General features: G+C 40.3%; 1 protein-coding gene across 1 annotated transcript in view; it reads left to right on the forward strand.

Annotated features, from left to right (window-relative positions):
• Nucleotides 1–15,621, forward strand: part of LOC128358754 (thrombospondin type-1 domain-containing protein 4-like) — a 38,070-nt gene that overhangs the window by 2,745 nt on the left and 19,704 nt on the right. The window contains exons 4-6 of the mRNA XM_053319139.1: nt 544–961; nt 2,199–2,301; nt 3,810–3,946. Coding sequence (XP_053175114.1) covers nt 544–961; nt 2,199–2,301; nt 3,810–3,946 — 658 coding nt within the window. The remainder of the gene's footprint in view (nt 1–543; nt 962–2,198; nt 2,302–3,809; nt 3,947–15,621) is intronic.

Consider the following 15,621-nt stretch of genomic DNA (forward strand, 5'->3'; position numbering starts at 1 on the left):
TTTTATGGATGAAGTCAAAGGCTCGGCTTGTGCTTGGCAGCTTTGTGACCTTCTTCCTGTTGTGCTTGCCTTTAAACAAATAGTGCTGACAGCTGAGTAATGGGGGGTTGTTTGAGTTGGAATCAAGAGGAGCCAAATAACGACAAAAGCTCCCAGAAGTCTGCTACTAGTGCTTCTCAGAAGTCCTAGTTTCAGTTGGAGTGCCTTAATGGATTCCTTAATGAAAGACAACATTTAGCTAAAACATACACAATAAAAGAAGAAATTAATCCAAATGTTCCGGATGACCTTTGTTGTTAAATCGTGGTTTTTGAAGCGTAGGTTGTAAAAATGAGCAGTTGAGACATGCTGTAGCTGGACTCATTTCAAACAAGTAGACATATAGTACCAGTCAAAGGTTTGGACACACTTTCTCATCCAAGTAAATAGGAAAATGTGTCCAGACTTTTGACTGGTACTGTATGTGTGGGTCCAGAGATGGAGGTGATAACTAGTACACCATCTTTACTTCAAATGTTGATCTCCTTATGTTTGTGTCTTGAGGAGGGTCAGTCACATCAGTCCAGGGAGGTACGGCTATGGGAGAGCACCTTATGTTGCTCCGTTGCAGACGGAGGCGGACCAGAGCTCTGGGATGACTCGCCCCCACAGACAGAGACGCTCTGCTGCGGCAGATGCCCATCAACTCACTGCTGGAGGCCACGGTGGCCACAGGTCAAACAACCTGGATCCCTCCAACAACCTCCGCCACTACAGCCGACCCTACATGCAGCCCATAAATAACCAAATCTGGGCCCCCCTCTACCAGCCTGGCTCAGCCCACCAGACTGAGGTACAGCAGGAGGTACCATCAGGTGGCCAGACCTCTGGACCTCAGCAGCACCAAGAGAGACCATACAACCCCCTGCCCACTTCCCACTGTACAGGAGAGCAGGCTCACTACCAAGTCTGCAACAGTAATGTATGCACTTCTTGTTACTCTCAGCTTGCTGGCTGGAGATCAGCTGTTAAAGCATTTTATGATGTCCACATACGTCTGTGATTTTGCTTATTGCTCTGATTTCTCACCGTTTCCTTTATCATCTTTGTTGATCAGTTGGTGAACCAACATGTTGCAAAATTATTAGATTTAAATCTGGAAAAGATTACTCCTTTCAGACACTTTAAACTGTTTGAATATGTATTAACAAATATTATATATGCTCACCACTGAGTGTGAGATACTGAGATACTCTATAGTGGACTCTGGATAACCTTACGTCATCAAGACTAAAAATCAGATATGAGTTGAATAGGAAACCTTAACTTTGTGATGTTAAAATATTAGTTTTGGAGGACAATATAGAACTTGAACATAAACAGTGTGTGTTGTTTATTATAGTGTGATGGACTCAACTTCATGTGTGGCCATTTGTAAAGCTTAGGAAGAAAGCTGACTATTTCGGCAGAGGATTATTGTCCTCCATTACTGTCTTCAAGTTCAGGCTTTCCAACCGTGATGAGAATAAAAATCTGGTGGAAACAGCAGGGTTAGGTTTAGGGTTAACCCTAACACTTTTGAATTATTTTAGATTTAATATTTCTCAGAAGTCACAGCTGTTGAATATTGATATTAAATATTGTCCACTGGTAGCTTCAGAACAAAAATATCAGTAAAGCTATTAGCTTTACTAACCTCAGGAGTTAAACTCCAGCTATAATGTGCGAGGGTGAGGATGGGCTTTGCTTATCTGTGCCAAGGCTATGGAATCTATCCTGTGCATTAAAATAAATTCAAACTGTCTTCTTCTGTATATTGTCTCTGGTGTGCAATGACGCAGGCGTTCAAGCAAAGTAAAGCAGAGCAGGGGCTTGTTTAGACAAAGGAGGTACAGAGAGATGTCAGGAAGGTTGAGTTTCACTGGGGAGCTTTCAGAAATGCTGGAATCTTACTACTTCTGGCGAAAGTGCATGAGCTATAAGCACGAGGTTAAAACAGTTAAAACAGAAGAGGCTGACTCCAGCAGTCAATCAACTGCTACAGAGCATGACAATGAAAAATGTGGGCTCGCTGCAGTCACAAAAAGATTTACCTGTTCTACTCTGTGCCTTCATGGAAAATAAATGTTTGTGTGTGCGTGTGTGTGCGTGTGCGTTTGTGTGTGTGTGTGTGTGTGTGTGTGTGTGTGTGTGTGTGTGTGTGTCTGATCCATCCTCAGGCCTGTCCTCCATTCAGCAGACACATCAGGGCTGTTCAGTGTTCTTCATACAACAACCAGCCTTTCATGGGCAGACTGTACGAGTGGGAGCCTTTCAATGAGGGTAAGACATACACAATTCATACAAAAAAAATTCTAAATTCTAGCACAGTAATTCTATCTGTATATACATTATAAAATGATAAAAATCAAACATGAATTAAAGAGACTCAAAGAATGAATGAAAACAGTAACCGATTATAATATATGAGTGAAAATAGTGTCTGTCTGGATCTTAACCTTAAGGTCTTAAAGTCATGCCATTTCACAATTAATCACGTTTTCACTGTCACGTCTGACCTATGACCTATATAATCTAAGTAATGGTGTGATGTCAGTTCTGCAGTATGTCCCTTGTCTCTAGTCTCCCTGATTAATGTTCATTCATACAAAACCCATTGACCTCCCACACCTTAAGTATCCTGGCAACAGTCAAAACACCTCCCGAAATGCTGTTTCTGGAGGTGTTCTCTCTGAGAACACTAATGGAAACAACAGGCTCCAAATTAATATCCTGTCAAACAGATGTGTATCTGAGATGTCGTCTTTGCGCTGCACCCATGACTGGCGGGTTATGCAGACTTAAAGATTAAATAACCTCTGGTAAATGTACAAGGTTGAAAGTGGATTACTCGACACTCGTCTTGAACAGGGCTTAATCGTGCACTTGTACATCTGTTTAAGAAATGTCTGGCTTTTGGGCTCACAGTATATCAAATTAATAAAGCACTTGAACAAAATGGAAAGAACAGGGATCAAGATCTTTTTTGATCGCTTACTGTCGACTTTGTGGCACAAAATGAAACCTGTCAAAATGAAAGAGCTGGTTTCAAATTGATTTTAGCATGAGATTGTTTTATCCAAATGTTGTGCTAGTATTTAATACATTTCTCATTGCTGAAACTGTAACTTTAAGTAACTTTTGGGTAGTTAAACAGACTTACATTATTTCAAAGTTATTGTTAAGTTGCCAGTTTTAAAGCAGTAGTCTTGTCTCAATGGAGAAAATGCTATTTTTCAACTACTCAAATGCTTTTTAGCATTTTGTTGGGCTAAGATACTAGCTGCTTTGTGTATTGATTATGTTGGTTATAATAAGTCATAATATTGCCCTGTGCCCTGCATGGTGTAGTTATTGCACTGGCCTCTGAACTTTTCATTACTGCCACAATGTTTGAAATCATTATACTCCATAAATTACATATTTTAGGGCCAATGCTTCGGTATTCTTCTGCTACAAAACAGGCCTTTCCACATATACAGTTCTCCTTTGACTAGGCTCTACAAATTTAGCTATTCCCCATCGTTCACATTACTAAATATTGCTTGTTTATGTGAAGTTACATTTAATGAGATTTATCAATTTATACAATTGTAGATCAATTTATACAGTTGCTCAGACACTACATCTTAAGATGTAGATTAAGTTGTATTATGTAGTGTTCATCATATGTCTTTCATTGTGCTGTTGTAGTACTATGTTTTGCCTCTGTGTAAAACTACAATGTTATATGTGTCAATAATATGTTAAGTTTCTGGATACTTCTCACAGTGTTCTCAATCTCCTTCTAGTTAGTGAAGATCAGCACTGTGAACTCAACTGCCGGGCCGTAGGCTTCAGGTTCTACGTGCGACAGTCAGAAAAGGTGATCGATGGGACGCCCTGCGGACAGAACGATACCTCTCTCTGTGTGGTGGGAAAGTGTACGGTAGGCTTAATTTTTTTAATTTTCAGAAAAATAAAATATCCAGGAAATGGTTTTCTTTCATCATGCTTCATGTTAATGCCATTCTGTGTGTTTATTGTAAGAGCTTTTCCACCATAGGTCTAGTTTTCCACCATTAACTTCCTTTACAGAGCTTTACTAAAGCTGTTAGCTGCTGAGCACTTTTTAATGTACATGCTTAATTCATTTTGGGATTTGACCCACTAGCCTTTCATTTATAAGGTAACCTCTTTGCTTCCTTTAGGCTATTGCTGTCCATACCAAAAGTATGGTATTTGTGACAATGAATGTACACCTGAAAATAATACAGCCACATGTTTTGCTGTAAATATACATTATATATAGATATTCTATGAAAAAGTGTAACTTCTGTTTTTGGTATATCTGTACACACTAAGTAAACTCTGACCAAATTCTAATCCAACCTGAACCAGAACTGAGTGTGTGGATCACTGTGAACTATTGTAAAGTACATATTTAATTGGTGTAAAAGAATTTGGTATTTTGGTACATTTTTAGTATGACCATATTGTACACCTCAGGCGGCACACCTGACGTGTTCACAGCTGTGACCAGGAGAGGGCAGCACAGTATCACAGTAAGTTTTCCTATGTGATGTGGAGGAGTGAAGTGGAGGTCAGGAGGAAGTTTTTATCCCCTTGGGCCAAAGCAAGAGATCTGGGATCTCAATGTAGGACATATTTGTACTTCTGACCCCATATTTAATACACACCATGAAAACACACCTGTGAGTACAGAGTTGGAGAGGCATAAGTCGCTGTGTGGGCCTGTAACGTACGGCTGGCTATGTATTCAACTTGCTGGATTCACTTTAGCGCTCTTTTGATCAGGGTTTAACTCTGAGAAATATGTTGAAGTAGGAGCTTGTTTCCAGTTGGCCATGCTGACCTCACTGTGTATTTCCCATGCACTGTAATCCAGCGACAGTCTTTGCAACATTAAGATTTAATCAAGATAGAAAGCCCTCTGATCTCTCGTTTTGGCCTTGATCACATTTCCACTGTTAACACACACGACATGGTGATCTATCACTGTTGAATTATGATAATTAATGATGGGAACTGAACTGTGATCTATGAGTGGAAATCATGCAGTTGCATACATTTAGAAATAGTGAGAAAATATTGATAGATGATAAGTGTTAAGAATTTATTTTCCTGTGCCAGACTTTTTCAACTGATTCTTTTAGGATTCAAACACATTAGTAGTTTTTCAGGGAAGAGAGATTTTTCTCTCATCACTCTCCCCACTGAGATTTTCTCAGCTGGTCCAGCCATTCAAACTGGAGATCCCCCCCAGCTACAAGCCAAGAGATAATGTAAAAACATCTGGATAATTTTATACAAATCAGGGCTGCTCTCATCACTGAAATGAAATAATATTGTGGGAATTGATAAACTCTTGAAGTCAGCACCACAGGTACTTCTCTGCCCTCCAGAGGTAAGAGGACGCGGCAGATACTGTACATACCATAACATATGGAATATACATAATGATCAAAGCAAGAGATGTTTTTGCAAGTACAGTGCATTCAGAAGGTATTCAGACCCCTTCACTTTTTTCACATTTCTTTATGTTGCGGCCTTATGCTGAAATCATTTAAATTAATTTTTCCCACATCAATCTCCCCTCAATGCCTCATAATGACAAAGCAAAAAGAGAATTTTAGGTAAAAATGAAACATCACATTGTATTCAGAGCCTTTGCTATGACACTTGAAATTTGGCTCAGGTGCCCTCCATTTCTCTTGATCATCTTAGATGTTTCTACACCTTGATTGGAAGCCACCTGTGGTAAATTCAATTAATTGGACATGATTTGGAAACACACCTGTCTATAAAGTCTCAAAGCTGACCATGCAAATCAGAGCTGAAACCAAGTCATGAGATCGAAGGAACTGCCTGCAGAGCTCAGAGACAGGATTGTGTCGAGGGACAGATCTGGGAAAGGCTACAAAAACATTTCTGTTGCGTTGAAGGTTCCCAAGAGCACAGTGGCCCCCATAATTCTTATATGGAAGACGTTTGGAACAACCAGGACTCTTCCCGGCCAAACTGAGCAATCGGGGGAGAAGGGCCTTGGTAAGAGAGGTGACCAAGAACCCAATAGTCACTCTGGCTGAGCTTCAGAGATCCTGTGTGGAGATGGTAGAAACTTCCAGAAGGACAACCATCATTGCAACAATCCACCGATTTAGGCTTTATGGCAGAGTGGCCAGACTGAGGCCTCTCCTCAGTGAAAACCACAAAAAGGCCCACTTGGAATTACAAAAAAGCACCTAAAGGACTTTCTCTGGTCCAAGGGAACCAAGATTAAACTGTTTGGCCTCAAGTGTCATGTCTGGAAGAAACCAGGCATCACTCATCACTTGCCCAATACCATCCTATCATTTTTGAGAGGATCTGCAGAGAATAATGGCCAGTCCCCAAATCCAAGTGTGCAAAGCTTGTTGTGTCACACCCAAGAAGATTCAAACTGTAATTGCTGCCAAAGGTGCTTCAGCTAAGCACTGAGTAAAGAGTTAGAATCCTTATGTCAGTGAAATATTTCAGTTTTTCCTTTATTAATTCTCAAAAATGTCTAACATCCAGTTTTCCCTTTGTCATTATGGGGTACTGAGTGAAGATTGATGAGGGAAAATGGATTCAAATGATTTTAGCATAAGGCTGCAGTATAACAAAATCTGAAAAAAGAGAAGGGATTTGAATACTTCTTGAATGCATTGTGTATTAATAAAAAAGACAGTGACAGAAGGAGGCTGGTGCGGTAGAGGGAGTGCACAGCCATTCAGCAGCACGGAGCAGGAAGGAAACACGGGGAAGAACGAGGAGTTGGAAGCTCATACTGATTGTTTGAAGTGTCAGTCATCATTGGTGCCTGTTTTGGATCAGCTGATGGTCAGCTGGTTTGGTGCAGTTTGCTTGACTTAACATGATACTTCATAAGTTGTCAAAATACTATACTAAGGGATGGATCCAATTTTCACAAATGGTGTAAATTTAATCAGTTTTCAGATTATTATTTTTACATTGAAACACTTAATATATTAAAAATATAGGCTATGAATATAATAACTCATTAGAATTTTAAAAAGTAGTTACAACTTCATAGAAATGTGTAATTTCATGTGAATTGTTTGGGCATATTGGATATGAACATACACCTATCAGCCAGAACATTAAAACTACTGACAGGCAAAGTGAATAACATTAATTATCTTGTTACAATGGCACCTGTCAAGAGGTGGGCTATAAAAGGCAGCTCGTAAATAGTCGGTTCTTAAAATTGATGAGTTGATAGCAGGAAAAATGTTAAAGGGAGAGTGAAAGGACCTGAGCAAATTTGGGACTTTGACAAGTGCCAAATTGTGATGACAGAGCATCTCCAACACAGCAGGTCGTGTGGGGTCTTCTTGGTATGCAGTGGTCAGTACCTACCAAATGTAGTCCAAGGAAGGACAATTGATGACCCTCTGACAAACCTTGGGTCCACCAAAATATTGTTACAGACCAAGTGCACCCCTTTAAGTATTACCACGAAGGGGTGTATGTATCTTTTGGAGTCTATGACGAGTCACAGGTGTTTTGGTGGAATGAAGGGAGCCTACACAACATTAGGCAGGTGGTTTTAATGTTATGGCTGATCGGTGTAAATCACATTTTAAACACATTCTCAGATCACACGCCAGCCTCTTTGAGCTTTAGGCTGTTGTTCGTCAGGCTGCAAGTAGAATAAAGTGCACTGTTAAGATGTGGCCTTGTAGTCCTCCAGCTCTGGCCAGCATCTAACCAGCTGTTGAGGTCAGTGGATGAGGAAGGAGTGAAGCACAGTCCACTTGAAAAGTTTCATGGTTTCAAGTGCTGGAATTTTTATTCATATCATTAGTATTTTGACAGCTTTGCTTGGCGCATGCAGAGTGAATTGGCTGAATTCTTTGGGAAAGTCAAGCTGCATGAGTGAATTTTTCAACTGGGTCACTTTACAAGAGTAGTCCAGATTGTGTTTTACAACATGTTTCACACATTCATTATATATGATTGTGGCTTTCAGTTGTTTCTTGATGGTAAGGCCAGCTGTAGTTTACCCCCTTTCTGGCCTTAAAAAACAATAATGACAAACCAAGATGGATATTGTGTTTTAGGTCATTACCCTCCTGTGCAGCTCTGGTCTTCAGACGTTGAGTTTTCATAAGTCACTTTCTTTCTAAAGACTGTGTGTGTTTTATGTGTGTATTTGCTATTTTTATGGGATAATTTCTAGACCCAAATACCAGAGGTAAAAATGTAATGTGAAACTGAAGTGCAATAAACCCAACACTTGTTGATTATAGTCTTATGAAATAAAGCGCTATTACTCTAACTGGACCAGCTGGTATCTCACATACAGTTGCACCTACTTCACAAACGGTGCTGAGAAGTATTAATGATGTACTACCAGGGACTTTAATCCCCCTGATGATGACTATGTACCATATATTGTGAATGTTTTAATACAGTATACATCATTGCTTTGGTTTGTTTTTGACCAGGCCCACTTATTTTTGTCATGTACAGGGAATAAATGGTGTGTTTGATATATAGTCTGAATAAACTTATGCAAATTTTGCCTGCACTACACACTGACATGCTACTGGAGTTTTACTGTGGCCTACATTACCATTGTGACTTCTTTATTAACAACTTTTGAAGACTGACAGAGGTGGAAGTTTGAATTGATGTTACACACACAAATAGCAGCTCACAACTCTTCAGTATTTCCTTTGTGAGTTATTTGACTCAGCAGTGGTGTCTCGGGGTAATTTGAGTTTTGGCTTTCATACTGTATCAGACCCAATTCAGTTTCTTGCAAACTTGAAATAATAATGAAAAATGAACTGAAAACATTTGGACTGTACTTTTGCCTTAGCCATACAGGATGTGTGCCAGCAGTGGGGACACACCAATGCTGATTACAGAGGAAACACTGACACTGCCTACAGTTTGTGTGGTCCCTGATACTTCTTCCTGACACCTTCATGCCACATGAATAACAACCTAGCTCTATCCATTTGACCTTTGGCCCTTGGTGCCACTGCAGGTCTCCATATTTCTGAATCTGACATAGTGACAACCTCAAATTGGTTAGAGGGACACGACTCTATCAGGTTTTACAACCAACACTAATTGAGGTCCTCATCATGTCGTATAGTTTCGTTCTTCAGCAGCACTTTAGCTTTAGTCTTATTGGAGGGACTTATCCTCATCCTGCCTGGATTGTTGACTAACGGAGATTGTCTAGTGTTTTAACACCTGGGTGATTGTCCCCAAGTCTCTGAGATGGGTTTGGTGATGTAGTTGCTAGCCATTTGGACAGAATAAAACAAAGGTTATTGTGGACTGTGACCTGGACTGTGTCCATCAATAGGTCTGAGTCTATCCCCATGTGTAAAGTGCCCTGGGCATTTTGAAAGTACACAACAGAACATGGCAGATTTCAAGGTTACTCCGTTGTTTTTTCCATGTGTGTTCAGTTTGCCCACGCACATTGAAATGACCTGCCAATATTTTCTGGTTCCATTTTAGTGCCTGTGCTTACTCACAGACTGTCTTCATCCTGAATGTAAGAGAGTGCAGACAAGCCAAGCAGTTGCTCAGCGTTCAGAAAACACTCAGCTCTCTTTGTGTTTGCTGCGGGGGCATTGCTTTCCTTCATGATTTGTCCTTTATCTGATGTGAGAGTCTCCTTCCTAACTGCTGAGTAGTACTAAACTCCTAATTGGGGTGGCTCAGCACACATTAGATGAAATGAGTGAATGGGTTTGGACATACAGCCAATGCATTACCTTTTAAAAAATGCTAAAATGAGAACAAACCAAACCTCTTTCTGTCTCTCTCTCACCTCAGGATTGTTAAGAACATTAGATACTTTGGAGTAATTTTGTTGATGTTTGCACTATTGGACAGATCATTTAAAATACTAAAAACTCCAATGAATGGAGTTTCAGACTCTTTGCTTTCTTAATGAAACCATTGTGGAACTAATTGTGGAAATACCCATCCATCTGACACCAACATATAATACGATAAACCATACAAAGATTTAATGTGCCTCAAAAATATATTTATATCCAACTGGACTCCAGGTTAAAACAACTACAGTGTCACTACTTAATTATAATATCTGCATTATGCCACTTGTTGCATGTAAACTAAGAACTAAGAAAATAACTTTTAGAAGTGCAAACACTTCAACATTTTGTATGGATGTGTACACAATCATGTTGAGAAAGCCAGCTTTGAGTGACTGAAACCCCCTTGAATGCGGTCACTCATTTCACATGAACAGTGAAAGAAAGGTCCCTTTATGGTGGGAATTCCATTCAGCTGCGACTTCTCTCCCTTTATACCAAGGAAGTGCATTTGAGAAGGGTGTGTGTATTTTTAAAGGGCGATCACTGACCACACACTTCTCTGCTGGCGGTAGTGGGCCCAGCTGAGGATAAATATCCATCCAGACTGGCCTATTCTAGACACAGTAGTTTGTTGACACAACTTCCTATTGCTCTGCACAGCTAGGTAGGAGATGATGATGAAATAATAGAAAAAACAGTTATGAAAGTAGATGAAGCTGCAGTCTTGTTGATCTTTTCAGATTAAAAATGTGCAGAAGTTAGCCTCTAAAATGTTTGAATTTGGGTTTTACTGGAAGTAATTGCTTGCTGATAACAAATGCAATGCTGAACAGATAGATTTCAGCATGCATTGTGATGTTTTTCTCTCTCCAAATAAAGATGACAGATAAAATGCGGCTACCTCCAACTCACTCACAGCCACAGTCTTCCACCCTGACTGGCACATTTCCCAGCACCCAGAGTGTAGCTCAGGCTCAAACTCATCAAACAACAGCCAGGCCACTCCTCACTTCTCTCCTGTCTGACAGCTGCATCTGTTTTATGCATTCCCTGCTGTGGTGGACAGGCAGACTTGTTAAAAGGGGGATGAGTGCTCTGATATACAGCCTGCCTGGCACAGACTTGAGATACCTCAATCCCATCTCTGTCACGACAAGCCACAGCTGCACGCTCAGTGTGTTCCCCACCATTACCCACTGCAGATGGTTATGGATTCATGTCAGCAGAGCCGGAAAGACACTTTGTTTACAATTAGCACTTGTAATATCAGTCTGCAGATTATAATTTATATTGTGTAATTCTTCTGAACTTATTACTTTTTTAGAGCCATGGTCATATGATGAAGGTTTGTCCACCACTTTTAAATATCTCAACAGCTATTGAATGGATTACCATAAAATGTTGTAGAGACATTCATGGTTCCCAAATGATGAATGCTACGGACTTCTATCCCTTAAGGTCTCGTCTAGTGCAACGAGGTTCACATTTGTGGCTTTGAGTTAAATGACTCAACAACTACCAGATATTTCATGTTCTCCTCAGGATAGACTGTAGTGGCTCCGGTGTTCCTCTGACCCAGTTAACTCAAACATTTTATTTGCCTAGTCCATTTCTGAAATGAATGATACTCCTATTAGCCTCAGGTGTACTTCCTATTTATTACTAATTAGCAGATGTGAGCATGCACATGCTAAACTGAGATGTTGAACGCAGTAACTATTGTACCTGCTAAACGTAAGCATTTTGCCATAGTGGACTCATTAGCATGCTGGTGTTAGCATTTAGCTCCAAACACCACTGTGCAATCTCACAGAGCTCCTAGCATGACTGTAAACTCGTGTTAAATTGTCAAACCTACACTTTAACAGTTTGTCTGCAAACATACAAACTCACTTACAAAAGGCACTTTTTTTGAAACATTCTAGTGCAAGCTGTTCTTCTTAGACTACAAGTGTGCAATATGTTGGTTTAGCTAGTGCTTATTTTAAAGTGGAGCGTTACGGTGGCTTTGTCTGTAATGTTAAGAAAACAAAGCATAAATGAACAAAAATATCAACTTTTTTTTTTGGCGATACTCAGTTAATCCCTGTGATTTTCTCTTGCTCCCATCTCCAGGGAGGTCAGAGTTCAGGTTCAGCTGTAGAGCAGCAGCCCTGAAGCTACAGAGATACAGTATCCTGCCTAATGACACTTGTTAAGCTGCTAGCTCTTGACTCGCTGTCAAGAGGACTCGAATATGAGATTTCCAGTTGGAGGACAGTTAAAACAAATGGTAGCTGTGATGTTAAGATTTGAAGGAGATGACAGATTGATGTCTTAGTTTGGACTCAACTTCCTGGATGTTGATGGTCCCTGTTATCCCCCTACTAGCTTTCACTGGCCCACATCGGCCCTTGCTGGCTCCGGACGACCTGTGTAACTCCGGTAGGCTTGAGCACACTGGATGTGGGGGCCATTCTCCACCTCCACACCTCTGCTGGGTTCTGCTACAGCTCATAAAAGCTTTCTTCAGGGGACAGGCAGGGTGTTTAACCGTCTGAGTGGGGGCCTCGTTCAAGCTGTGAGAAAGCAAAGTGTCTGCATATGATGGGTTTCCAACACACTGGTGGTTCCTCTGTTCATATCCTGTATTTCGCATTTGGCCTGTTAATTGCCAGGGTCTGAATAATACTTATTTTTTGTTGAATTTTTCCTCAGACATTCCTTGCTTTACTGTAAAAATAGTTTGCCCATATGCAAAAATAGTGAACAAGTATAAATACATTTTTCTATGAGGGGTATTCATTTCTACACTCTGGCGTTTCTCATACATTTTCCAAGTAATCTTTGCGTTGTATCACATGGGACGATGAGACCAAGGGAAGAGTAAGTGTTCAACTGTGTTGGATTTCCATTTCCTGATTGTATTCTGGCAGTTCAGCACAACAACAGCTGCGCCAGTGGCTTCAAATATTGGTGTCAGCAGAAATGAGGAAAGTATTTCTGCAATCAGATCCTTGCACCTTTCCTGTTTATTCTTCTTCTTGGTTTAAAAATGTAAAAATACCTCCACTAGAAAAAGTACAGCAAAAAAGGAAAATAACAAATTGATGGTGGTGTGTAAATATTTTTGAATATTTGTAATATTAATCTTTGAATTTAGTTAGATTGTAGTTATAGTGGGTCATTTCTAGTTATTAGAGTTTTGTTTTGTTTCCTCTACACCGTACATCATCTTGTTAGAAATTGACTGCTGGTGTTTTTTTTCCATTTTTCCGGTGTGGCACTCTTCAGCCCTACTATGTCACAATCATAAGTATTTCCCTTCACAGCATGTTGACTCATGATATCATGATCATGATTAACAGAGCTCTATCGTCACAGTGATCTGGTTGGCCTAACGTGTGGTCATGCAGGAGATTGGAAAGAAAGCACCATTTCTCAGCAGTAGTTTTGTAGTTTTGTGTGGACTAGACTGGGAGTCTCAGGGAGACTGAAATTTTCTAGATGGATGGATGATGCGATTTCAGGACAGCTGATGGTTAGCGAGCTAGGTAGCTGACATACGACAGGTCGAGCTCTGCATTGGAGTGTGTTTCAAGGGCAGAGAGCAGAGGATCCCAGTCCGGTCTCTGAGACAGATTTATGGGGGTATACTATATGGATACGAGGCTGTATTTTTAGCACTCGGCGATCACACAGGTCTTCCTCAGCCAGACGGCTGTTGACAGTGATTGGCTGCTATCTGGGTGGCTGTCAATTGAAGAGACAGTTGAGCACATTTTATGCCTCATCGGTTTGTTTGGAATGTCAGAGATCTGTGGGGCTCAATGTGTGGCCAGCGCTTGCTGGGCGCCTGGAATTTAGGGTCATTTGAGAATAAGATAAGAAACGGAAGTGTGAGTGTGTGCGTATGTCACATGTGTGTTTAGAATTATAGGTGTTTGAGAATGTTTGTGAGAACATATCTGTGTTTATGAGCAAAATCAATTTTATAAATGTGTGTGCTTGTCCGTGTGTGAATCTGTGACTAAGTGAGAGTGTTTGTGCTATAGGATTCCTGCTGTTCAGGGTCAAACCACTTTGTAAATTAAACTCTTATCTGATGGCGTCTAACAGCTTTATTAACAAAAGACCTCCAGCAGATGTATAAAGACACTAAACACAGACATAAAAGAGTTAACAGAACTTATCTTGTCTGTTTGTCCCTTGTCTTGTCAGTCAGTCGCAGTTAAAATGCCACTGGATGAGGTCAAGATTGTTAAGTAAGGAACAGCCTGTAGCCTCTACACAATGAACACAGAGGTCGTCACTGTTCAGGACCTTTATCCCATCAAGGTTGAAATCATATTTTAAGATGAAAGACAATGACACTATGAAAGATACAACTATGTGCTTTGGATTCGTTGCCACTTCAGGCTTGAATCCCAAAACCCCAGCTCCATCCAACAACTTTAAAAAGTCGCAATGTGTCACAGGCTATGAACAGAAAATCACATCTACATGCTTTCTTCTTACCCCACTGATGTGACATTGTTCTGTGAGTAATACTACATATGTGCAAAATTATAGCTGCACTCCACATATAAAGGTCAGTTTACTCAACTGGGGGAGCACCAGTCTTCTGAACACAGTTGTATTTTGTTTTTGTGGCTCAGCAGGGAGCCTTTTTTAATGTCTGACAGAAGTGATGTCATCATTTTTCATTTTAGAGAATACAAATTTATAATACAAAGCCTTTGTTATAAACAGACAGGGTCTAACATAATACATAAACTGCATTGTGGGAAGGATATTCCAGCCTTTGCTGTCTTGATTTTGACCATTTTTGTTTAAATCTGTTTCTGGCAAGCCACAGCTTTACGGAAGTCCAAAACTAAATCAGTGACACATTTGTTTCACGAATGATGTTTCCCAGTTCTCTACTGGAAAGTGCTGAAGAAATATATTGTAATTTAATTTATTGTATGCCTTTTTCCCCCTTTCTTCTCTTAGTTTTAAATGTCAATTAAAGCTATTTAATCACTATAGGATTAAAAATAAATACATGTTTTTCTTATTCCAATCAGAGCCTCTCTTATTTCCCACAGATGGTCAGACTGGCTGCTATTTGCTAAGCTAAGTGTTCAATTCAGGCTTCACTGCTGATAGAGAAGTCACAGTGCTGTATGTGCAATAGATAGCCATGATGTTTATCCAAAGACTACAGGCAGGAATGGGGAACTACTGTTTGATATTAATGAATGGTGGAAATCCACTGACATGTAATAGCTGTGTTCTTGGATCAGGATGGCACATGGTAGGAGACTTCTCATGTACCGTGACTATTTTATATCTCCTCTGCAGGATCAGTCTGTCATCCACTGTCAGCTGGTCTTTTGAATGAAGTAGACAAATAGAAACAGCAGCTTTCCTCAGCCACACCTTGCCCTTCCCAGACCAAATCCCCTCTCGACCTGCTATATACATCAACCTGCCCTCCTCCACTTTCGCTCCTGTCGTCCTCAGTCAAATACATTGCTCGAAGGAAACAATCATGGGACCTACATGCTTGGCCTTGCTGACTAATATGTATCCCAGATGCACAAAAATCATGTGTTTTCTTTCTTCCTCCTTTCTGCCTTTTCTACAGATTAAAAGTGTAGACCATTTGGAAGAGGGAGATAAAAATCCTCCTGCAATTTATTTTTAAGCCCTGAGTGAGAGAATGTATGGATCATGATGTAAGGTGGCTTAATGACAGAGGCGTTCCGGCTGCCAGGTAGAT

Source organism: Scomber japonicus, chromosome 1 (genome assembly GCF_027409825.1).
Source record: "Scomber japonicus isolate fScoJap1 chromosome 1, fScoJap1.pri, whole genome shotgun sequence".
NCBI lineage: Eukaryota > Metazoa > Chordata > Actinopteri > Scombriformes > Scombridae > Scomber > Scomber japonicus.